The 24,868-nt window shown below is 44.5% G+C and overlaps 1 protein-coding gene across 1 annotated transcript in view; it reads right to left on the bottom strand.

Annotated features, from left to right (window-relative positions):
- Positions 1–9,491: 9,491 nt before the first annotated feature.
- The window catches only part of LOC143806670 (protein spinster homolog 1-like), a 35,160-nt gene continuing 19,783 nt past the window's right edge, over positions 9,492–24,868 (bottom strand). Inside the window, exons 5-14 of the mRNA XM_077287466.1 lie at positions 23,384–23,535; positions 23,065–23,134; positions 18,269–18,411; positions 18,034–18,177; positions 17,672–17,861; positions 17,389–17,454; positions 16,923–17,021; positions 13,366–13,537; positions 12,139–12,216; positions 9,492–10,838 (exon numbers count right to left, since the gene is read on the bottom strand). Of these exons, the coding sequence (XP_077143581.1) occupies positions 12,179–12,216; positions 13,366–13,537; positions 16,923–17,021; positions 17,389–17,454; positions 17,672–17,861; positions 18,034–18,177; positions 18,269–18,411; positions 23,065–23,134; positions 23,384–23,535 (1,074 nt within the window). The 3' untranslated portion in view covers positions 9,492–10,838; positions 12,139–12,178. The remainder of the gene's footprint in view (positions 10,839–12,138; positions 12,217–13,365; positions 13,538–16,922; positions 17,022–17,388; positions 17,455–17,671; positions 17,862–18,033; positions 18,178–18,268; positions 18,412–23,064; positions 23,135–23,383; positions 23,536–24,868) is intronic.

Genomic DNA, 24,868 nt, shown 5'->3' with positions numbered 1-24,868 from the left:
TTATATTGGACGCCCCTGAGCAGGGTCACGGACCGAGTCTAGCCACCGTGACAACCCCAGAGCAGAGACTCAGAGGCCCGGTACCGGGTGCCCCTCGGCCCTGCGGCAGTGGGGGCGCTCCAACTTGGCGTCACGAACAGGATCTACTTAAGCCTGAAGAATCAGGTCATGTGTGCCTTGGAACTGTGATTTATAGTGCTTGGACTGTGCTTTATTGGAAAGACTGTGCATTGCCAAAAGTTCCCGCCAAAAAAAAAAAAAAACGCCGCCATTGCAGCGCCACAGGAAGCACGGAGGGAGAAGAAGGGCGTGCCATGGGAGGAGACTACCAAAGCGGCGCCAGAAGTAGCGACCGCCCCCTCCGACTTCTGCTGCGAGATGACGACCTGCCCAGCAGCGGAGGAGGACCGCCCCCCGACTTGCAACGGCGGGAACGGGATGAAGAAGGAGCTCGACCTCGGAGAAATGGCGGAGCCAGGTGCATTCACTGCCACCGAATGCCGGACAGCGATGATGATCAGCAAGTGCCCGAGCGACGGCGAAGTGTTCCCGGCTTGCCCTCAACCACCAGAGACGGACCCGTGTCCACCGCAGCGGAAGGATCTGAACTCCTTGGAGCCGCCGGCAGCGGAGCTGAGCCTACCTATCCCGACCTCGGAACCAGCAGAGGAGGAGCCATGGAGAGCGGAGCCGCATCAGGAGGCTGCCTTGGAGGGCTGCAGCCGACTCCAGTGTCCTCGTCAACAGAACGGATCGACATCGGTGGAATCACATCAGACGCAGGTATGGGAAGCGTCCCTGCTCCCCCGACCGATCCTGCCCCCCTGACCGATCCCGCGACCGCTCCTCATCCCAACAGTAACCGCCTCTTCTCGGTTGAGCGGGTGATCCTCACCCCCGACATGATGGGGAAGCTGGTACCTCCACTACCGACCAAGATGGGAGAACCCATAGACGTGGGCCAAGACGGGGTGATCCTCCGGTGGGACACCCCCTGGAACGAGCCGGATGGAGCTCAAGGGGAAGGCCTCACCCTTGCTGTACTCACTTGGGAACAGTATAAACAATGTTTGATCCTACATTGGAAAGACCGAAACGAGACCGAACACTCTGATATGTCAAAAATGCACCGCAGAAAGTCTGCGCACGGCAGGAAAGATGAGCTAAAGCGGGGAACAGTGCTGGCATTCCACCCGAGAAGGGGTTGGGGCGCCATTCAGGAACCGGGACTACCGACTGACGTCTTCGTCACTAGTTACAACGTGAAAACTCCATGCTGCAGCCGAAATGGTGACCCATTGCGAAGGGGGGATCAGGTGACCTACACCCGCCACCGGAATGCACAAGGATGGTGTGCTCGGAATGTCCAACGATGTGAGCCTGAGGGAGCGTCACCTGTTGCCCCGACCGTGACTGATCTAGACGTGACAGATCTTGTTACTATCACCACCGTACGCCTTGTAGCGGCTACCGAACTTGCAAGCAGGGTTAGCCTTCAAGTCCAGACACCGGGTGATCTGACGGCACCTGAGACCAACCATGGATACTGACACTGCCTCAGTCGGAGACTCGGGACCAAGACCGCATCCTGCTCCGCAAGAAACTGAGTAAGCAAGAATGCTTCATAAAATGTATATAGTTCATCTAACTGTTTTCCTGATTTTGCTGCTAAAACCCGTCCAGGGTTAACTCTTAAAGGGATCCCTTTGTTGACCCGGGATCCCAATTGCTTTTGTTTGTTTTCTATTTTTTCCCCGTTATCAAGAGACTGCCAAATCATGGACGGTGAATGATTCACAAACTGATATTGTAAATAGTTTGCACCTTCTTAAGGGTGCTCTCTACTGGTTTTACTCAAGGAAAGGACTCTTTGCGAAGAAACTGTTCCTGGAAACAGCACCGGAGTCCTTACTGCGAACAGACTTGCAGCTTGAGCAGTTGCACTATTTTATAGAGACCTGGTTCCCTCTTAAAGGGAACGTTCACCTGTTGCACTTAGGAATGGTATTGCCTTAAGACAGATGGCAATAATGTCTTAAAAAGAAAAGTAATAATGCTGGTATGAAAAAGTTAAATGTAGCCAACTAGTTAATTGTGAGAACTGTTTAATAATGTTGTTAGAAGAATGAGGACAGAAAGTGGACCCGTACGGGGTTAGTTAGTGAGTCCTCCTAGGAGCCATACCGAGATGGCTCAGTGATCTTGAACTGAAAGTTGGATGATAAGTTCTATACTGTGCATAGTAGTTGAAAAGGCAGAAGGCCCGGGCGGAAAGGGGCGGTCCTGTATAGAAAGGAGAGGCAGCAGGCCTGGAGCAGTTAGGACAGGCGGTCCTGCAGACTTGAAGTAAGAGAATGCAGAAAAGTTGCTTAGTATTATAATGTTTTATAAGAAAGTCTTTAGTGGATTGAGCGTGTACGTCCTTAAAGGCAATGTTAAATTATTATTCAAAGTTTGCACTAAGTAGAATACCCGGTTGGGTAAGAAGTTATTTATAGCATGTTGCTTATAATATTTAACCATGTTTGTAACGTTCAAGTGTCCTCACCTCCCATAAAGGGAAGCTCTGTTCAAATTTGCTTATTGTTACTGCATTTCTAAAATTGTATGTCTTTTTGCTGACATGTATTGTTGTTTTCTTCCCACTCCAGGAGTACTGGATTTAACCGGGGGGAAGTGCAGCGCCCCAGAGTCCTGGTCGTTGCAGTAATGTCGCTCTGCCACTAAGGGGAGTGATGTTACGTCTGATGGCACTGAAGGAGTTCATCTGACCAGGTATCACATACACCAATACATTTCACAGTCTGGCCTCCAGGGGGAGCTAAGGGTACTATTCATTAGGCCACTCCTCACAGTCTGGTAAAACTGGGGGTTAGGCAGGAAGTTAAAAAAGAAAGCTGACTGGGTTGGAACCAGGCAACACCTTGTGGCAGAGGGTGTTGTGGGGGAAGATTCAGAGAGGTCCCTGTCAGGGGTGGGATCCTGACAGAGGCCTGGCAACCAGAGAGAATGCTACGGGACCGTGCCTGCACAGTATAGCGGCGGTGCCCTAAGAAAGGACAAGAAGCGAGATATATTGTGCTGAGTGAGAAACGAGATCAACGCAACAAGGAGAATACCAGTAGGAGTCGTGCTGTAAGACGAGGCAACATCCTACTGAGGCGCATAACCGGTGGCCGGAACGCCGAGGAAGTACTAGGTTCCAAGCCAGACTTCAAACCTACGGCAGGACAGTTAGAGGCGGGCTGTCTCACCCAATTGACCTAGGAAGACACAGGGGGGGTAACAACAGGAGTGGGGCGACGCTTGAGTCCCGGAAGAGCTCCGAGCCTCCCCGTCATACGGGTGCATCCTAATCTTAACATCTGGGGACGAAGAAGAACATCAGAATCGAGTTGTGAGGGAACACGAGAAACAGACACAACAGTTGTGGGGACAGCAGGGGAGGACCACAACACACTAGCGCTGGAAGGTAGGCACAGATTTCCACCTGTAAAGAGAACTCTGGACGTGCCATTGGACCGGCCGGACTTGCGCAGCTCGGTTAACCGGATTCCGGACTGAGGACCCAGAAGCCTTCAGTAAAGAGGTAAAGAGACGGCACCCCTGTGTCCGTGTGATTGATTGCACCTTACACCTCACACCGAACAGCTACCCATTTATATTGGATGCCCCTGAGCAGGGTCACGGACCGGGTCTAGCCACCGTGACAACCCCAGAGCAGAGACTCAGAGGCCCGGTACCGGGTGCCCCTCGGCCCTGCGGCAGTGGGGGCGCTCCAACAGTCTCCCCTCAGAATGACACAAAGGCAAAACAAACATGTTTTTTTTTCCTCACACCATATCTATGAATCACAAAAGGTGTGGTTGGGTCTTGGCCTCTCTTTTTCTCCACGTAATTATTTAGATTTTTTTCACAGCCCTGAAGGACCTTCATTTGTTTTCAAGGAAACTAGTATTGAAAAAACTGCGCTCCAAATCATCCTCTGATTTGGCTGTTACAGAGCAAGAGGCTATCGGCACTCTTGAGGAATTGGAAAGTGAGTCCAATTCAGGACTAACAGGTATTTCTTTACCTTCCATTCTTACCAAATCCACCACGTTTCCCCCCTTGTCGTTGTGTCCACAGGTTGATATATTCACTAAACTGGTGACAGATGATTTCAAATCAATTAAAAACAATAGAAAAAGGGATAATCTCACCCCACACCAACGAAGGACACAGGAAGAATTGAGATCACTTGATGATGTGGTCATTAAACCTGCGGATAAGGTGGTGACATGGCGATATGGCCGATGGAGAAGTACGAGCGTGAGGCTTTTAAATAATTGCGGAATAAAGACACATATACCCAACTAACTGAGAATCCTCTGCCGTCATTCAGAGAGAAATTAATGTATATTCTGGAGTGGGATTTTGAGAGGGGATTATATATAAAAAAAACACTTGAGGAACTAGCAGTTAACTTCCAGGTTATCCCCACCTTCTATCTCCTGTCCAAGGTCCACAAGAATCCTGCTTACCCCCGGGACATACGATTGTGTCTGCCATTGGAGGGCTATTCAATCTCCTATCTCAGTTCATAGAACATCATTTAAAGCCACAGGTGGAGACATTGCTCTCCTTTGTCAGAGACACTATGGACGTCCTGCAGCTAGATGGTCTATTTTTGGATTCTGACATGTTCCTGGTCACGACGGATGTCGATTCGCTGTATACTAGCATCGTCCATGAAGATGAACTCGAAGCTTCACAATTCATTCTAGAGGCAAGCAATCTAGAGGCTGATACAAGGGAGCTGGTGTTGGGGCTGTTCTGATTCACACTGACTCATAATTTTTTTACATTCAAGGATCGTTTCTTTTAACAGAAACATGGTATAGCAATGCGGGCGGCGTGTGCACCATCGTATCCTAATCTATTTCTCGGTTACTGGGAAAGGGAAATATTTCCAGATGATGCACACACCGCCCCCAGATCCTTGGATGTTTTAGTTCTACTGATGATATTCTTTTTATTAGGCAAGGCTCTTCTGCCAATGATCTGCACACTTTGATATCAGTATTGAACCACAACAGCTCCAACATCGCTCACCTATACTTATGACCATCAAGTAATATCCTTCCTAGATGTGGAGCTCAGGATACAAAGAAATGGGTCCATACATAGACATGTATCGTCAGCAGACCTCAGTGAATGCGTTATTACATGCTTCATCGGCACACCTGAGCTTGACCATCAAGGCCATTCTTGGAGGTAAGTTCCTCTGGGCTAGGAGAATTTGTACATCAGATGATTTATTTGAGAAGCAGGCGGTGGACTTTGGGCAGAGATTCAGAGACCGTGGGTGCAGGAAGAGGAGAATAAAGAAGGGATACTTGAGGGATAAAAGCGCATCAAGAAATGATTTATTGGCATCTAAGACAAGAAAATAAATGACGCAGGAATACGCTTTATTTCAGCGTATGATCATCAATGGAATACCATGTGCACCATCCTGAATCGACATTGGCAAATACTTATGACCAGTTCCGTCCTCCCCAAACATCTCCAAGATATCAAGTGCAACAGCCATTATGTGACTAAACCTCAAAACATCTTTAATGCAGGGAACGAGAGAACAGGTTTCTTTCCCTGTGGTGACTTGGTGGCATGTAGGAACTTGGTCCGATCTGTATCATTTACATCATCGGACGGCCTCAGAGAATTTAAAACTAAGGACCACATCACCTGTAGTAACACACATGATATATTATGCCCGATGTACGTGCAATCCGATCTATACTGGATTCACGTCTCAGGAGTTACACGTGAGAACATGTGAACAAGTAAGCGATATCGTGGCCATCTGCGATGTGGATGACTCTGGCACTTTAACAATTATCCAGCGACATTTTAATTCCTTCCACAATTGTAGCCCCAATGAACTTAAAATCTGGGGAACTGACAGAATACATTTTGAGATTGGGGGTGGGGATGCTGAACGTATTCTTGCACAAAGGGAGTGCCGATGGATTTCGGTTTTGGACACTATGGTGCCGGCGGGTCTTCATGAACAACTGAGCTTCATTTCTTTTTTATAAGAATATGTAGTCTCTGGATTGATTTTAATTTGTGTTTCTTTTGTTTTCCAATGTTTAATTGTGTGACAAGGTATATAATTGATTTTGTTCCTATAAAAGCATCTACCATATACCAGGTTCATCCTCACCAAGCAAGGGATGTATTGGAGTGAACTAAAGATTATGTCGCTACAATCATGAATTCTGTATGGCCCTAGATATAGTCAGTTGTTTTTGTTTAGTTGCACATTTTTTTTATTCTTTTATATATGTATGTATTAACTTCATTATTCCTACATGCGGTTTATGTAATTTATGAAATGTGGTATGTTTGTGTTTTATTTGTCTTATATGCACTGTCACTTTAAATAAAACTGAGATTTGTAGTACCCTTTCCTATTTTTGTCACTTTACTTACTTTGCATTGTGTACACTGCTATAGCGATTATTCATAATTCTAGATTGTCAAATCTTTATAAATGTCTTCTTTTTGTGGATCATGTGTGCAATGTTACATATCTGCCCTTTCTTGCTCATACCTAATATGGTACCCATGTTATCGGATAGGCGCTCCCTGTATTTCTGGACAGGAAATTATCTGTGCGCATGTCTCCAACGTCTTGCACACTGAAGCATCACTTGTGGCGCCTGATTATGACACGTGCGAGACATGACGTCATTGGGGAGTTCCCCGTGACCCGCATCGTCATGGGCGGCCGGATGGGATGCAACTTCCCTGGCGGACAATGTGACACATGCGCCACATGTAAGATCAATAGTTTGCACACCTGTGATGGGAATTATGTAAAGAATAGCTGAGACACACTTCCATCTATGGCCACCTGAGAAAGCCAATGCGAAGCGCGTGTTGGGGCTATTTGCGTGGTGTCGCATTTGGGTAACAATGGGTATGAGCCTTTTGTAGATATATTCATGGATGCAATTGTTATAATTACACTGTGTGCAGAATTATTAGGCTACGGTAGTTGTATTTTGATCACATAATACGTTTTATACATGTTGTCCTACTCCAAGCTGTTCAGGCTTGAGAGCCAACTACCAATTAAGTAAATCAGGTGATGTGCATCTCTGTAATGAGGAGGGGTGTTGTCTAATGACATCAAAACCCTATATAAGGTGTGCTTAATTATTAGGCAACTTCCTTTCCTTTGGCAAAATGGGTCAGAAGAGCGATTTGATGGGCTCCGAAAAGTCCAAAATTGTGAGATGTCTTGCAGAGGGATGCAGCAGTCTTGAAATTGCCAAACTTTTGAAGCGTGATCACCGAACAATCAAGTGTTTCATGGCAAATAGCCAACAGGGTCGCAAGAAGCGTGGTGGGCAAAAAAGGTGCAAAATAACTGCCCATGAATTGTGGAAAATCAAGCGTGAAGCTGCGAAGATGCCATTTGCCACCAGTTTTGCCATATTTCACAGCTGCAACGTTATTGGAGTAACAAAAAGCACAAGGTGTGCCATACTCAGGGACATGGCCAAGGTAAGGAAGGCTGAAAAACGACCTCCTTTGAACAAGAAACATAAGATAAAATGTCAAGAATGGGCCAAGAAATATCTTAAGACTAACTCTTCAAAGGTTTTATGGACTGATGAAATGAGAGTGACTCTTGATGGGCCAGATGGATGGGCCAGAGGCTGGATCAGTAAAGGGCAGAGAGCTCCACTCCGACTCAGACGCCAGCAAGGTGGAGGTGGGGTCCTGGTATGGGCTGGTATCATCAAAGATGAACTTGTGGGACCTTTTCGGGTTGAGGATGGAGTGAAGCTCAACTTCCCGACATACTGCCAGTTTCTAGTAGACAACTTCTTCAAGCAGTGGTACAGGAAAAAGTCGGTATCGTCCAAGAAAAACATGATTTTCATGCAGGACAATGCTTCATCACATGCCTCCAACTACGCCCCAGCGTGGCTGGCCAGTAAAGGTCTCAAAGAAGAAAAAATAATGACATGGCCCCCTTGTTTACTTGATCTGAGCCCCATAGAGAACCTGTGGTCCCTCATAAAATGTGAGATCTACAAGGAGGGAAAACAGTACACCTCTCGGAACAGTGACTGGGAGGCTCTGGTGGCTGCTGCATGCAATGTTAATCGTAAACAGATCAAGCAACTGACAGAATCTATGGATGGAAGGATGCTGAGTGTCATCATAAAGAAAGGTGGCTATATTGGTCACTAATTTTGGGGAGTTTTGTTTTTGCATATCAGAAATGTTTATTCCTAAATTTTGTGCAGTTATTATGGTTTACTTGGTGAAAACAAACAAGTGAGATGGGAACATATTTGGTTTTTATTAAGTTGCCTAATAATTCTGCACAGTAATAGTTACCTGCACAAACCGATATCCTCCTAAGATAGCCAAATCTAAAAAAAACCACTCCAACTTCCAAAAATATTAAGCTTTGATATTTATGAGTCTTTTGGGTTGATTGAGAACATAGTTGTTGATCAATAATAAAAATAATCCTCTAAAATACAACTTGCCTAATAATTCTGCACACGGTTTGTTATATATCCTTTAGATTTACAGCTATGACTCTATTAAAAGAGCAGATATAATGCCATAAACCCTTTTGCATCCTCATACATTCTTATATGTAAGGCACTGAACCACTAGCACTTTATATTGATATATATTATCTGCTGCTGCTCTTTGCGCCCCTTTACCACATGTGACATTCACTCTTTTCTACACAACCCTTGCTTCAGTAATGACTTTCCATTACTACATGTTCTTGTATCTCTATATATACCTTTGAATGATTAATAAAGATATTCTTTTGAATTATACTAGGGACTCTATACTCCATGTTAATTGTGTACATGATACCAGGGTCTAATAGGCTTCCATTATTGGTAGATCCAGAAGCTGTTGTTCGGTCTCGGCTAATCATAATAGCCATCAGCACACCGTGATTATAAGAGGGTGCTAATGAAGATACAGAGGGAGCACCTTCCCTCTCCTTCTGTCCACCATCTAGATGTGGCGGTCTCCATTCACCGCTGCATCTAAAGGGTTAACCTGTGGGGATCGCTGCCAGCACTGAGCTCGGCAGTGAGGAGCTGGTACTCACTCCTTGAAGTACGGGCTCAGCTGCTAAGCCTGCACAGCCCTATTGCCATAATAACAGCAGAGTTCATGTTAAATCCCACGTGCCCATGAAGTAATAGTATATATGTCATAGGCCAGTAAGGTGTTAGACCTTTCATTGTTTTTTTCTGTATGTATTTTCCATTTACCATAATGAAGGACTGACCACATATGTGGGCTCAGGACATGGAATGTAAAGTGTGGACCTGGGGAGGAATCAAGGATCATATATGAGGCTCCAATGATTTGTTGGGTTGACCACTACTTGACTCTATTGAGCACTGTGAAGATCCATACAGAGGCTCAGGTACACAGCTGTGTCATCATACTGACTATTAACTTCATTCAAGGTGTCAAAGATAAGAATTCTCAATAATAGTTGGAATAATATTCAATTGTTTATTTATCAATTTCCTGTCAGTATGTATTTGGAGTGTGGGAGGAAACCGGAGAACCCGGAGGAAACCCACGCAATCACGAGGAGAACATACAAACTCCTTGCAGTTGTTTTCTTTGGTTGGGTTTGGACCCTAGCACTGCAAAGCAACAGTGCTAACCACTGAGCCACCGTGTTGCCCAATAGTCTTCAGTGTGGCCCTAATTATGATAGGCCTTATGACAAAGACATAACTTGATATAGAAGTCACTTCTCAGCATGAAAAGTCTGGTAAATATCGAGAACAGAAACCGAGCCCGGAATCTGCCTCTTTATGCATCAGGAAACTCACATTATTCCGTGAGTATGTCTGACATGTCCGTGAGTGAGAACAGAGACCGAGCCTGGAATCTGCCTCTTCATGCAGCAGGAAACTCACATTATTCCGTGAGTACGTCCTGACTGCGGAAAGTCCAGTAAGTGAAATGTCCATAAGTGAGAACAGAGACCGAGCCCGGAATCTGTCTCTTTTTTGCAGCAGGAAACTCACATTATTCCGTGAGTACGTCTGACTGCGGAAAATCCAGTAAGTGAAATGTCCATAAGTGAGAACAGAGACCGAGCCCGGAATCTGTCTCTTTTTTTGCAGCAGGAAACTCACATTATTCCGTGAGTACGTCTGACTGCGGAAAGTCCAGTAAGTGAAATGTCCATAGGTGAGAACAGAGACCGAGCCCGGAATCTGCCTCTTTTTTGCAGCAGGAAACTCACATTATTCCGTGAGTACGTCTGACTGCGGAAAGTCCAGTAAGTGAAATGTCCATAAGTGAGAACAGAGACCGAGCCCGGAATCTGCCTCTTTTTTGCAGCAGGAAACTCACATCAGTCCGTGAGTACGTCTGACTGCGGAAAATCCAGTAAGTGAAATGTCCATAGGTGAGAACAGAGACCGAGCCCGGAATCTGCCTCTTTTTTTGCAGCAGGAAACTCACATTATTCCGTGAGTACATCTGACTGCGGAAAATCCAGTAAGTGAAATGTCCATAGGTGAGAACAGAGACCGAGCCCGGAATCTGCCTCTTTTTTGCAGCAGGAAACTCACATTATTCCGTGAGTACGTCCTGACTGCGGAAAGTCCAGTAAGTGAAATGTCCATACATGAGAACAGAGACCGAGCCCGGAATCTGTCTCTTTTTTTCTGACATGTTTTTGTCTTGTAGAAGATTCATCACATCTGGCTGTATTCCATATTCATTGACGGATCAAACTCAGGCCTTTCTCTGGGAATAGTGATCTGCAGAAATAATAAATATGACTGGTTATGACTGAAGATGGAACAACTGGATATCATATATTAGTGGCACGCAATGTGCTCCTGGTTACTGAATTATCGCCTTGTGAGAAAATATTTAAGATAATTGAGATTTGCTTATTCTTGGGTTAGGACTATACCCCCCCCCCCCCCATTCATATAGAGATGGCTGTCAACAAACTCCAGAAGGGAGATTTGTTACTTTTTGGTGATTTTAACATTGATCGATCCAAATGGTTACTTAGGCCATGTGCACACTTCGCGTTTTTTACCGCGGATCCGCGGCGATTTTGATGCTGCGGGTCCGCAGCAGTTTCCATAGCGTTTACATTAACATGTAAACCCTATGGAAACCGCAAACCGCAGTGCACATGCTGCGGGAAAAACCGCGCAGAAACGCAGTGGTTTACAATCCGCAGCATGTCACTTCTTTGTGCAGAATCGCGGCGATTCTGCACCCATAGGAATGCATTGAACCGCTTACTTCCCGCATGGGGCTGTGCCCACGTTGCGGGAAGTAAGCGGATAATGCGCGGTTCCTTCCCGGGGTGGAGGAGAGGAGACTCTCCTCCAGGCCCTGGGAAGCATAAATAGTGTAAAAAAAAAAAAAGAATTAAAATAAAAAATGATGTTATACTCACCTCTCAGCGCTGCACGCGGCCGTCCGGTCAGAGTTGCTGTGCCGAGAAGGACCTGCGGTGACGTCGCGGTCACATGACTGTGATGACGCCGCGGTCACATGGCCGTGACGTCACGAAGGGTCCTTCTCGGCACAGCATCTCTGGAACCGGCCGCCGAGTGCAGCGCCGAGGAGATCCGGACATCGGAGGGTGAGTATAATCAACTTTTATTATTTTTAACATTACTATTGATGCTGCATATTGCTGCATATGCAGCATCAATAGTATAGGAGTAAACCCGCAGCGGAAACCGCAAAACTAACCGCGATAAATCTGCAGGGATAACCGCAGCGGGTTTGCCCTGCAGATTTATCAATTCCGCTGTGGGAGAACCCGCAGAGCACACCGCAGAGTGTGCACATAGCCTTAGACTCGACTGCTCAGACAGGATAACTATCCCAAATATTAGACTATTGGCTAAATAAACAAGAACTATATGATGTATTTTGGTGTCTCTTCAAGACAGGTCACACACTTCTCCGACAGACGTAAAACTCTGTCTAGAATCGATTTGGTTCACACAAATATAATTTCCTTATCAAAAATGTAAAAAGTGACTATTGGTCAAAAGACATAGTCTGACCATTCCTATCTTATCTTACCTTTAAGTTTTCCTCAGGTCCAGCCTTAAAAAAATCTAATTTATGGAGATGCAACTATTACCTCCTGCAGGACACAATCTATAAAGAAGAAATAGAAACAGGATTAAAAAATGATTTTATACAAAATAATGCAGAAGGGTTATCTCTATATACAGTAAAGCATTAAACCTAACATTTGCATTAAACTTTGAACTTACTCCTATGAATTTCTAAACCCAATATTACTCCATAATTAGCAGTATTATGACAAGATGTAGATGAAATCCCACCCAAATTTCAACATATCTATTGTTACATTTTTTGGGTGATTAAACTTTTAATTGCAACAAAATGGAAGCAAATAATTTTCAGAAGTAATGGAAGGGGCATCAACGCACAATATATAAGTTCAACTTTGTGCTTAGGTAAAAATGTTTTTTTTAAACATATTTAGTTGGATGAGTGTCATGATGTAAGTGTTTTTGTTTTAACACAGGCTAAACCCACAACTTAAAAACTAAAGTAGGTGTATTACCAAAATGTACCATATATATACAAAATTAAATGTTTATAAATATTATGTACAAATTGCAATATTATAATAGTCTGTTTACTCCTAATAATAATGAGCAGCCTTGACTTTACTTTCTTTCCTGTAACTTCGCATTGTTACCCCATTCTTCCCTTTTTCTCCCTCCCCAATTTATACTCCTTGCTAACATTATTATTGGTGTAAAATTTGGAAATGTTAAATAAAACCATTGAACAAGATGACCGGACATTTCACTATTTTTTTCACCTGTTCTAAATGCCGTCATTCTTCTGAAACTATCGTTACTCGTCCTTTATTCCTGGGGTTCTCAATTCTCCCTTTATATAAATCTAGTATTTTTTTTCAAGTGGGCGTGACCCTCTAAATTTTTCTCTTTTTGAGAAATATCTTGATGATCATGCTTAGTTGGCTAAATTGCTTGATAAATATACAGGGAGATATATATATCAGGAATGGGGAGATACGAGAACAAAAGACAAACAACGCCAGATTCAGAAGAAGAGCAGAATTTATATCAGGTTAACACATATGCATATTTAGTTATGGAGCTTTGTTAATCTTATGTTATGGCGCTTTGTTATGGAGATAGATGTATTATACAGATGCTGGGTATTACAGTTACTGATTATGGAGCTAATGCTAATCCAAATTCTGCAGGAGATATGAGTGGATAATGAACATATTTGTGCACGAACCTTCAGACTCTGTCTCTGCCTTCTTACGATCTTCTTCAATAAAGCAGGCACATGCAAAAAAGAATCCTCCTCCGATAGCCACGATAAAGGGACAAACCATGAGGGCGTACTGCAAACTGCGGAACTTCCATAGATCCGAGTCTGGATTTTGAAGGTTGATGCGGTCGGATATCTGAAGATATGATGAAATAAATAGTTGTGTGGTTAATGAAAGTAGAAAAAAACATAATTGTCTGGACACATAAACACTGACAGCAGTCAATGGATAACAATGGTGTTCATAGAATGAGAAGGTGCCTCACTGCAGATAGTGGAGGAGCTCCATCCTCCAAACCATGAACAGCACTGGTTCCAGTTTCTGCAGCCCCAGCACTACACACTGTCTAGAGACAGGACTGATGTGACATCCTCCCTCAGCAGATGATCTATGACATCACTCCAGGCCATCTTATCTTTGGAGGTCTCCTGCTGTGCACACAGATAAGAATAGTTTGCTGGTGCATAGCTTCCATGTATAGTCCTGCTGGGTAATGTATGTGTATGGATACTGCTTGTATGTCCTGAATGTCTGCAGAGTAAAGGTACCGTCACATTAAGCGACGCTGCAGCGATATAGACAACGATGCCGATCGCTGCAGCGTCGCTGTTTCGTCGTTGTGTGGTCGCTGGAGAGCTGTCACACAGACAGCTCTCCAGCGACCAACGATGCCGAAGTCCCCGGGTAACTAGGGTAAACATCGGGTTACTAAGCGCAGGGCCGCCCTTAGTAACCAGATGTTTACCCTGGTTACCAGTGTAAATGTAAAAAAAAACAAACACTACATACTTACATTCCGGTGTCTGTCACGTCCCCCGGCGTCCGCTTCCCTGCACTGTAAGCACCGGCCCTAAAGCACAGCGGTGACGTCACCTCTGTGCTTTGCATTACGTCCGGCACTGACACATTCAGTGCAGGAAGCTCTGAGCAGCAGCGCGGATGCCGGGGGACGTGACAGACATCAGAAGGTGAGTATGTACTGTTTTTTTTTTTACTTTTACAATGGTAACCAGGGTAAATATCGGGTTACTAAGTGCGGCCCTGCGCTTAGTAACCCGATATTTACCCTGGTTACCATTGTAAAACATTGCTGGCATCATTGCTTTTGCTGTCAAACACTGGACTTCTTGCTCCGACCAGCGATATCACAGCAGGATCCAGATCGCTGCTGCCTGTCAAACTCAACGATATCACTATCCAGGACGCTGCAACGTCACGGATCGCTATCGTTATCGTTGTTAAGTTGTTCAGTGTGAAGGTACCTGTAGAATTCGCACAATAAATGATCGTTACGCCATGAACATTTATTTGCAGGACACAACATTCCTAAGCGCAATTGTTCATTTTGCTAAATATGACCACCTAATAAATTATCTAATTGCTTAAAGTGGTTATTCAGGACTATTTTTTTTACTATTAGCCTAAAAACGAATGGGCACGTGAGGTAGTTGCTACGACAGGCAGTTACCTGCTTGTTCTACCTGGCGCAGGCTCAGAGCCATCACAGACCACTCCTGCCACTGATTCAGCTGCTCTACATCAACAGAGCAGCTCTTCTTCTTCCGGACTGCTCTGTTAACAGGGCGTGAGTGCTGAGGCCATGCTGATGGACAGCTAGCTCCCCGTAGTTAGGTAGCATGGAGCCAGCTGACAATCACCATGACATCAGCAACCACTCTGCATCAACAGATCAGAGTGGAAGAGAAGATGCTGCTATGTCGATGTGACATCAGCGGAAGCCGCTGAATCGGAGGTAAGAGCACTCTGCGTCGGCAGAGATCAGTGCGTACCGGGCACTACAGACAGGTATTTAGCAACTACATGCCTGCTAGTTCTTAGGCCCATAGTAAACAAAAAATAATCCTGGTGAACCCTTTTAAGTATGCTATGATTAGGCCACAGCGAGACTCGCTAGTTCATTTAACGCAGCTACATCTGTATATATCTGTTAGGATACTTTATGTAGAAATGGAGACCACCACAATAATACAGCGTTACATAAGGTACTGTACCAATCAGACCTCATGATGCGGCTACAGTCACATCCCCTGTACATGTCTGTGTGTTGTCCGTCTTTTTCTTGATCCATACAAACAAGTGTTTTAAAAACTCCTTGTGTCTTTGATCTCAGAGACTGAGAAAGATCTTTGAACAAATTATTAAACAGCATGTATGTACTTAGATAACAATACAGTAATTAACAAGAGCCAGTATGGGTTTGTAGCAAACAAGTCATGACAGACTAATCTAATTTCCTTCTATGATGGAATCACTGGGTGGATAAGGGAGATGTGGTAGATATAGTATATCTTGACTTCAACAAAGCATTTGATAAAGTATCTCATACAATCCTTATTGAAAAAATTACCAAGTATGAGATTGACAAGGCTACGGTTAGGTGGATTCATAACTGTTTCAGTGATCATACTCAAAGAGTGGCAATAAAAGGTAGCACATCCAATTGGAAGAGTGATTCAAGTGGGGTACCACAAGGCTCTTTCCTGGCTTCAGTGCTGTGCAACATTTTTATAAAGGCTCTAGATAAGGGAACTGAAGGTAAACTGATGAAATTTGCAGACAATTAAAAGCTAGGAGGAATAGCTAACACTAGAGAAGACAGAGAATGCATTCTGAAGGACTAGATAAACTTGAATAATGGCAGGGGCTAATAGAATTATATTTAACATGGAGAAATGCAAGATTCTACATGTGGGCAAGAAAAACTAAAATTCCATTTACAAAATGGGAGGAATAGAACTAAGCAACAGCACGTTTGGAAAAAAGACTTGGGTATACTAATAGATCACAGACTGCACATGAGTTAACAGTGTGATACAGTAGCAAAAAAAGGCAAACGCGGTTCTAGGATGCATTAAGAGAAGCATAGAGTCTAGATCACGTGAAGTAATTATCCCCCTCTACTCCTCTTAGGTCAGTCCTCATATAGAATAATGTGTCCAGTTCTAGGCAACACATTTTACAAGAAACATTGAAAACTGGAGCAAGTTCAGAGAAGAGCTACCAGGATTGTGAGCAGACTGCAAAGTATGTCCTACGAGGAATGGTTAAAGGATCTGAGAATGTTTATCGTGCAAAAAAAAAAGGCTAAGAGGAGACTTAATAGATGTCTACAAATATCTGAAGGGATGTCATAGTGTAGAGGGATCATCCTTATTCTCATTTGCACATGGAAACACGAGAAACAATGGAGTGAAACTGAAAGGGAGACGATACAGATTAGATATTAGAAAAAAGTTTTTGACAATGAGGGTAATCAATGAGTGGAACAGGCAGCTACGAGAGGTGGTGAGTTCTCCTTTAATGGAAGTCTTCAAACAGAGACTTGACAGACATCTTGTCTGAGATGGTTTAGTGAATCCTGCATTGAGCAGGGGGTTGAACATGATGACCCTGGAGGTCACTTCCAACTTTAACAATCTATCTTCCTAGGATGTACAAATGGAAAAAGATGTGTGAATGTAGCCTTAAAGTGATGTGAAAATATGTAACAGTTACTTACCCGCCCGATGAAATAGGCGCTTCCGGCTTCCCCAAGCAGGTCGGCCCCTATCATAAATATGGCCTCTGCTGTTGATCGGCTTGCAGGAGATACCACATACTGAAACAAGAGAATATTCTGAGTGAGCAGAAGGAAGTCACTGGATGCGGCAAGTTAAGAGAACATTGGCAAAGTGAACATACATGAAACAGAAGGAAAGAGCACAGTCAGCCAGGATTGGAAAAGAAGCCCAGAAACGCGTTGTGGACTGAGATTTCATTAGAGAAGTTTTTAATCTTCTTGTGCTAAGTCTATTTTGGAGTTTAATTGGGAATTATCCAACAAACGCTTGGATACAGCCAGGATTAAGGGGCATTTGGCCCTGTCACTAAGGGGTTAAGGGGCATTGATTGGTGAAACAGAACATACGGGCTGAATACATAATATAATTTTAGTTGTGCTAAGTTTGGCGCTTTTCTCCACTCACCAGGCGAATATCAGCCACAACGGCGCAGTTCAGTGTCAGACATAAGATTCCGAAAAATAAACACACCTGCAGAGATAAAGAACAATACATATATGGACGTTTGTTTCTTACACACTTTCCTATCCTCTATAGGTTTTGTCTTTTTAATCCATTCATCCACCCCAGCTTCCATACATTCATACAGTGCACCCGCCACAGTCTATGATTTCTACTGCTCATTACATCCGTCCTATTTCCGAGACCCAGTAAGAGAATGAAAGCAATCTACACATCAGGTACTTACATAAGTGGCCACCAGACTGATGTTTCCCATAAATATAGCCAAGAACAGGAAAATGGCGGAGCAGAGCATGCCAGCCCCACACACTTCCGGGTCGGCACGAGGGTTGGTCTTCCTGTATATTTTGGCTATCTTCGCTCCTGAGACAACTCCACAGATGCCAGCGGTGACCATAACTCCACCAAAAATCAGACTGCAAAGAAAAGTAGTAACAAGATTAGTTAAGGAGCTTGAATTAATGATATGTAAATAATTTGATATAATAATCATTTGAAATATAAATATTTTTTTAAATATTAAACTGGGGTAGGGGGAATATTAAACTCACACCAGTGATTGTCAAATCAAAGTTTGTAAACTTGTACCTGTCGTTATAGTCGCAGACTTCAGTCTGACATGGCTGAATGGCGTCCCGGGCACGCTTCAGGAAAGTGAGAGCGTGGAAGCCGATGGCTCCGGCCACAAACTTTACACTCATCATCCCAAGTGTGCAAAACAGAAAACTTCGGCTGCAGAAAGTGAAAAGGGAAAAAACATGTAAATAACGCAGAAGTCATGGGGTGGATCAGTGACATCAATCAGTGCACAGAAAACACCTACTTTTTACGGAGTTGATTTAGATCTGAAGTCCATGTTTTGGAGCTCGGCGGTTTGCTGTTATTTCCTCCTGTTGCTCCTCTGGTCGGTTCTTTTACAAACACAAGTATGAGCAGGACTCCTATCATGCCCAGAGCAGGGGAGATCTGTGTAGATGAAGAAGGAGACATCACATGTTACATATACAAAGGTGTCATCAGTAGTTATGAGCGAACATGCTCCCCACTACTCGGTACTCGCCCGAGTATCACTATGCTCGGTGTACTCGGCGAGCACCGAGTATTTCCAGGATTATTCGGCGGGAGCTCGGGTCTCCACCCTGCAATTCTGCCCCTCTTTAGATGACATTGCAGGGATTGTCTGCCATGCACTGTAATGCCGCAGCCATCTTTGTTGTGCTATTACAGTGATTGGCTGCCGCACAGCGTCATCAGCTCTATAAGAGACCTGGCGCCTCCCTGCTCGCCACATTCTGCTCCATACTTAGCGAGTGTAGGGAGAGCTGCTGCTGAGATAGGGTCACATTCTTTCTTTTGTTAGTTAGTGTGGTAGTGTTCCATCCACAAATCCTGAGAAACCAACAGTCCTTTTTAGGGCTAATTCGGGGGTCCCGAGATTGCAGCGCTAGGTAGGCAGGGGATTCTATGTGCACATATCCACATCAGTGCAAGGCCTGCAGGCACTGTATGGGAGTACATAGCTCTCACTGCATCCCTCCCAACGCTCCAGAACTGTCTTCTGCTGCTGCTTATTTAATATATACCTAGCTGCAATTATCTGTGGCAATTTTTTTTTTGCATCTTACACCTGCGCCTTTTATTCTAAAGCAATCCATAGCCCCCTTTCTTCTACATTTATTTGCTTGGTCACGCTGCAGACTACAGCCAGACCATTGCAATAGAAGAGCGTGAAAATCTAATTTTTTTACTATTCCTTTTTGGTCCCAGGCATCAGATGTGAGTGCGCCAAAAAATCTGTCCTTTTTGGTTGTGGTACTATGTAATATTTGGTAGTGTCTTACAACATTTTTGACACCATTTTGCTGCCCTAAAATCTGCAGCTGGCACAAAAATATTTAGCTAAAGTTCACTGTGAGTTGTACGCCACACGCATCGCATATCATTGTGCTAAATATCTTACAATTTTAGTACTCCATTTTTTTTTTGTCATAGCCAACTTGTTGACATAATTTTGGTGTGCCCCAAAAATTCTGATAATTTTGATCAGTCTGTTATCTCTGGCTGACGCCTGCTCTATCAGTGGTGTCAAAATCCGTGCTTTGCAGGCATACCTTGTATTTTTTGGTCTGCTAGCCTTGGTCTACTCGTTATTTTTGGTTTAAAAAATATAATAAATAAATTAAATGTACTGTATGTTATCTCCGTCAGACGTTCGGTGTATCTGTGGTCTCCAAATACTTGCTTTTCAGGCATACTGATCACATATAATTTTTCTCCCAATAAATCCATTTGTGTTGAGCTTTACAAATATTTCAGTAGTCCATTTAAAATAGGCAAGGCAAGGGACAGGGAAGTGGATGTGTGATGCTGATGGTGCATGCAGAGGACGAGGCTGTGGCCAAGCTAAAAGTGGGCCACAACAAAGACCCACATCTTCTGTCTCGACCTTCCTGTTTCTACGGGACCGCAGCACACCACTATGGAAGCCAGAGCAGTGTGAAGCGGTTAGTGGTTGGATAACGGATAATGCTTCCAGTCACTTATCCACCATGTATTCCACATGATCTTTCCATTTTTCCTATCTCTGGACCATCCTCTTATGACCTAGTGTATACCTCTCCAATCTAAACATTTTTGAAATACTATTATATTTTTATTTTTATCCCTGTCTCTGAGCTGTTGCTAGGGACCAACATATCTCGTTGGACACATTCTGGCTTCATATCTATGAACCTGTGTTCACCCCTCCCTTTTGTTATTTTCTTTCATAGGTGGATTCACATCCTTTATTCATTTTTATTTCAGTATGATTGATCATTATGTCTCCTCACTAGGTCACCAGGGTTAACGGGTTTGGTGCTGCTATAGCCAGTCCAATTTTTGGAAAGGGTGTCTGTGATGCCCATAAAATATTTTTTTTAAATGTACCCCCCATGGGGAAATGTTTGTACAATTTTAGTACACCAAATGTTTTATTTTAGTGTCATAGCCTACTTATGGACACAATTTTGGTGGGCCAGAAAAAATCAAGAACACATTTTGATCACTCTGTTATCTCCTTCAGACACACGGTGTATCTGTGGTGTCCAAATCCTTGCTTTGCAGGCATACATTGCATTTTTTGGTCTGCTAGACTGCTACCCTAAGTGTATACAGTATTTTGTGGTTTTTAAAATTTAAAAAATACATCCCACATATTGAAACAGTCTGTTATCTCAGTCACAAGACTGGTTTATCAGTAGTCTTCAAATCTTGGCTTTTCAGCCATACATTCAAGTTTTTGGTCTGATACCCTTAGTGTTTACAGTATTTTGTGGTTTTTTACATTTTTAAAAATACATCCCACATATTGAAACAGTCTGTTATCTCAGTCACACATCTGGTCTATCTGTGGTCTTCAAATCTTGTCTTTTCAGCCATACATTCCAGTTTTTGGTCTGATACTAGTGTTGAGCGATACCGTCCGATACTTGAAAGTATCGGTATCGGAAAGTATCGGCCGATACCGGCAAAGTATCGGATCCAATCCGATACCGATACCCGATACCAATACAAGTCAATGGGACTCAAGTATCGGACGGTATTCCTGATGGTTCCCAGGGTCTGAAGGAGAGGAAACTCTCCTTCAGGCCCTGGGATCCATATAAATGTGTAAAAGAAAGAATTAAAATAAAAAATATCGCTATAGTCACCTGTCCGACGCAGCCTGGACCTCAGCGAGGGAACCGGCAGCGTTGTTTGTTTAAAATTCGCGCTTTTACTTGGTTACGTGAAGTCCCGGCTTGTGATTGGTCAGGGCGGCCATGTTGCCGGGACGCGGACCAATCACAGCAAGCCGTGACGAAATTACGTCATGGCTTGCTGTGATTGGTCCGCGTCCCGGCAACATGGCCGCCATTAACCAATCACAAGCCGTGACGTCACGGGAGGCTGGACACGCGCGCTTTTTAAAATGGGCGCGTGTCCAGCCTCCCGTGACGTCCCGGCTTGTGATTGGTTGCGCCGCGGTCAACCAATCACAAGCCGGGAGGCTGGACACGCGCGCATTTTAAAATTTTAAAATGGGCGCGTGTCCAGCCTCCCGGCTTGTGATTGGTTGACCGCGGCGCAACCAATCACAAGCCGGGACGTCACGGGAGGCTGGACACGCGCCCATTTTAAAAAGCGCGCGTGTCCAGCCTCCCGTGACGTCACGGCTTGTGATTGGTAATGGCGGCCATGTTGCCGGGACGCGGACCAATCACAAAGCCGGGACGTAATTTTAAAATCCTTAAGGACCTGAAATTACGTCACGGCTTGCTGTGATTGGTTGCGTCTCCCATGTGACTGCGACGCAACCAATCACAACGCCGGAACGTAATTTTAAAATCCTGAAGGACCTGAAATTACGTCACGGCTTGCTGTGATTGGTTGCGTCCCGGTCACATGGGCGGCACGCAACCAATCACAAGCCGGGACTCACGTAAAGGAAAGAAAAGCGCGAATTTTAAACAAAGAACGCTGCCGCTTCCCTCGGTAAGGTGCAGGCTGCGTCGGAGAGGTGAGTATAGCAATATTTTTTATTTTAATTCTCTCTTTTACACATTTTTACATTAATGTTGTTTCGATACTGATACCCGATATCACAAAAATATCGGATCTCGGTATCGGAATTCCGATACAGCAAGTATCGGCCGATACCCGATACTTGCAGTATCGGAATGCTCAACACTATCTGATACCCTTGGTTTATACAGTATTTTGTGGTTTGAAAATTTTGAAAAATACAGGCCACATATTGAAACAGTCTGTTATCTCCGTCCGACGGCCGTTTTATGTATGGTGTAAAAATAGTTTTTTTACATGCATACATTCCAATTTTTGGTCTGTCTAATACTCTAGGTCTATACACTATTTTGGTTAAAACAAAAATTTTTTTACAGTGTGATAATTCCGTGACCCGCCTCATCTATCTGTGTGCTACTACAAAGTGTGCTTTTGAGGCTTCCATTCTCCTTTTTTTTCCTGTGTGTTACCCTAGTTCAAAACAGTAAACACTATTGTTTGATTAATTTTTTTTTTTAAATTTACCCCCATGTGGAAATGTTGGTCAGGCAGCCCATACACTTTGAGTATGGGCATTTCAGGTCTAGGAGACCCGCTCCTTTAAATTGGGCATACTTTTAATGAGGCCTTCCTCCACAGCTCATCATCCACTGACACTAGATCACCAGGGTTAACGTATTCCGTGCTGCTACAGCCAATCAATTTTTTGGCAAGGGTGTCTATGATCCCCATAAAAAATTGTTTAAAAAATGTACCCCCCTATGTACACTGTACATAGGCAGAAAGCTACCAATCAGTGGTGGGGAGGGGTTACACAGAGGAGGAGGACTACGTGGCATGAGACAACTAGTCCCCTCCTCATAATTTCCTGCTGATAAAACAGTATTTTTTTTTCTAAACAACTAGAAGGAGCAATATGTGACACATCGCAGGAATCAGGTTCTCTGTCCCTACAGAATCCCTGCTCTCAGATTAAATAATAAAAACCTACTGGCAGAATCCCTTTAAAACCATATAGGAGTTATAGTTCAGATTCACAGTTTGTCCACAAGATCCCTCCGACCTATTACTTACCCGAAAGGCCCAACGCCAGTCTCCAGAGGCCGCACTTGTCACTTTAGAGCCAACAATGTAACCAAGGCCACTGTAATAAACAAAAACAAAGTTGTCATCATTTCTGCACACATATAAACATATAAATGTGTGAGTGTCTTTCTCTGGCTCCTCCTTCCTGATTAATGATTCCTCATTACTTGCGGAGGGTTTTGTAAGATGCCATCCATATGTTTTGAACATGGATGCATCTGCGGAGCGCAATCTGGGCAGAAAAAAGTCCACAACAAATCGGTAAATTGTCGGAATGACTCTAATGAATAAATAGGTCCACACTCACCTGCCAATAAATGCTATTACGTGATAACAGGAGAGCGCGCGGCTGCGCCGGTCTCCCACATACAGGTCGGCAATGATTGAGGGGGCAGTTATTTTAAAGCTCGACTCTACTGCTCCCACCAGTCCATTAACCAACAGAAAAGCTGTAAAATTCTGTGAAAACAAAAAAATATTCAGTGATTATTTCAGAAAGTTTTCTTAGACACCTAAAGAAATACCATAATAGAAAGATTTGTAATTTTCCCTAACTTTGGAGCCGCTCCTGCTTGTGTCTCGCAAATACTAATGCAAAATACTGATCTAGATACAGACAAGTGAGAGGCTTTACGGCTCCTGCAGACGTCTGTGGATCATGGTCCGATCACAGACTACAATGCACAGACAGTGTGATAGACCCGCGGCCTGTCCGTGCATTGCGCTCCATGATGGCATCGAGATCCACAGATGCTTCCTGGCATCAGAGGCGCAGGACCGGGAGCCGTCCTCTGAGCTTCCGGCCATGACCTGGGTGTACAGTTCTCCAGCTTCAAAGGCGCTGTGCACATGACCGTCACTTCAGAAGGCGTGTGTCTGAGGCCAGGAAGCGTACACCCAGCTGCTGAGGGGCAGTGACGCTGCCGAAATGTGTGGAGCGCGTGCGCGGGATGTGCAGGAGCTGGTGATGATGACGAAAGCCCCTGCAAATTATGTTATCACTCCCACAGGGCCGTGACAGCATGGAAGGACGGCTGACTAGTCTGGGCAACTAACGACCATCAGCTAGTCAGAGCCCCCATTAGCATAGGAAATGGGGACAGTATGAAGGGTTTTAACCTCATTTTTATAGAAGAATGTTCTACAGGGCTGGTAGGCAGGGGATTTACTCCTAGATAAGTGAGTGCTGCTGGGTGGAGGCCATGGGGGGCTGACAGGATCTCTTTATGTTCACGTTCTACAGGGCTGGTAGGCAGGGGATTTACTCCTAGATAAGTGAGTGCTGCTGGGTGGAGGCCATGGGGGGCTGACAGGTTCTCTTTATGTTCATGTTCTACAGGGCTGGTAGGCAGGGGATTTACTCCTAGATAAGTGAGTGCTGCTGGGTGGAGGGCATGGGGGGCTGACAGGATCTCTTTATGTTCACGTTCTACAGGGCTGGTAGGCAGGGGATTTACTCCTAGATAAGTGAGTGCTGCTGGGTGGAGGGCATGGGGGGCTGACAGGATCTCTTTATGTTCACGTTCTACAGGGCTGGTAGGCAGGGGATTTACTCCTAGATAAGTGAGTGCTGCTGGGTGGAGGCCATGGAGGGCTGACAGGATCTCTTTATGGTCACGTTCTACAGGGCTGGTAGGCAGGGGATTTACTCCTAGATAAGTGAGTGCTGCTGGGTGGAGGCCATGGGGGGCTGACAGGTTCTCTTTATGTTCACTTTCTACAGGGCCGGTAGGCAGGGGATTTACTCCTAGATAAGTGAGTGCTGCTGGGTGGAGGGCATGGGGGGCTGACA

This window comes from Ranitomeya variabilis, chromosome 2, assembly GCF_051348905.1.
Source record: "Ranitomeya variabilis isolate aRanVar5 chromosome 2, aRanVar5.hap1, whole genome shotgun sequence".
NCBI classification, from domain to species: Eukaryota; Metazoa; Chordata; class Amphibia; order Anura; family Dendrobatidae; genus Ranitomeya; species Ranitomeya variabilis.
This window is presented reverse-complemented; position numbering and strand designations above follow the sequence as displayed.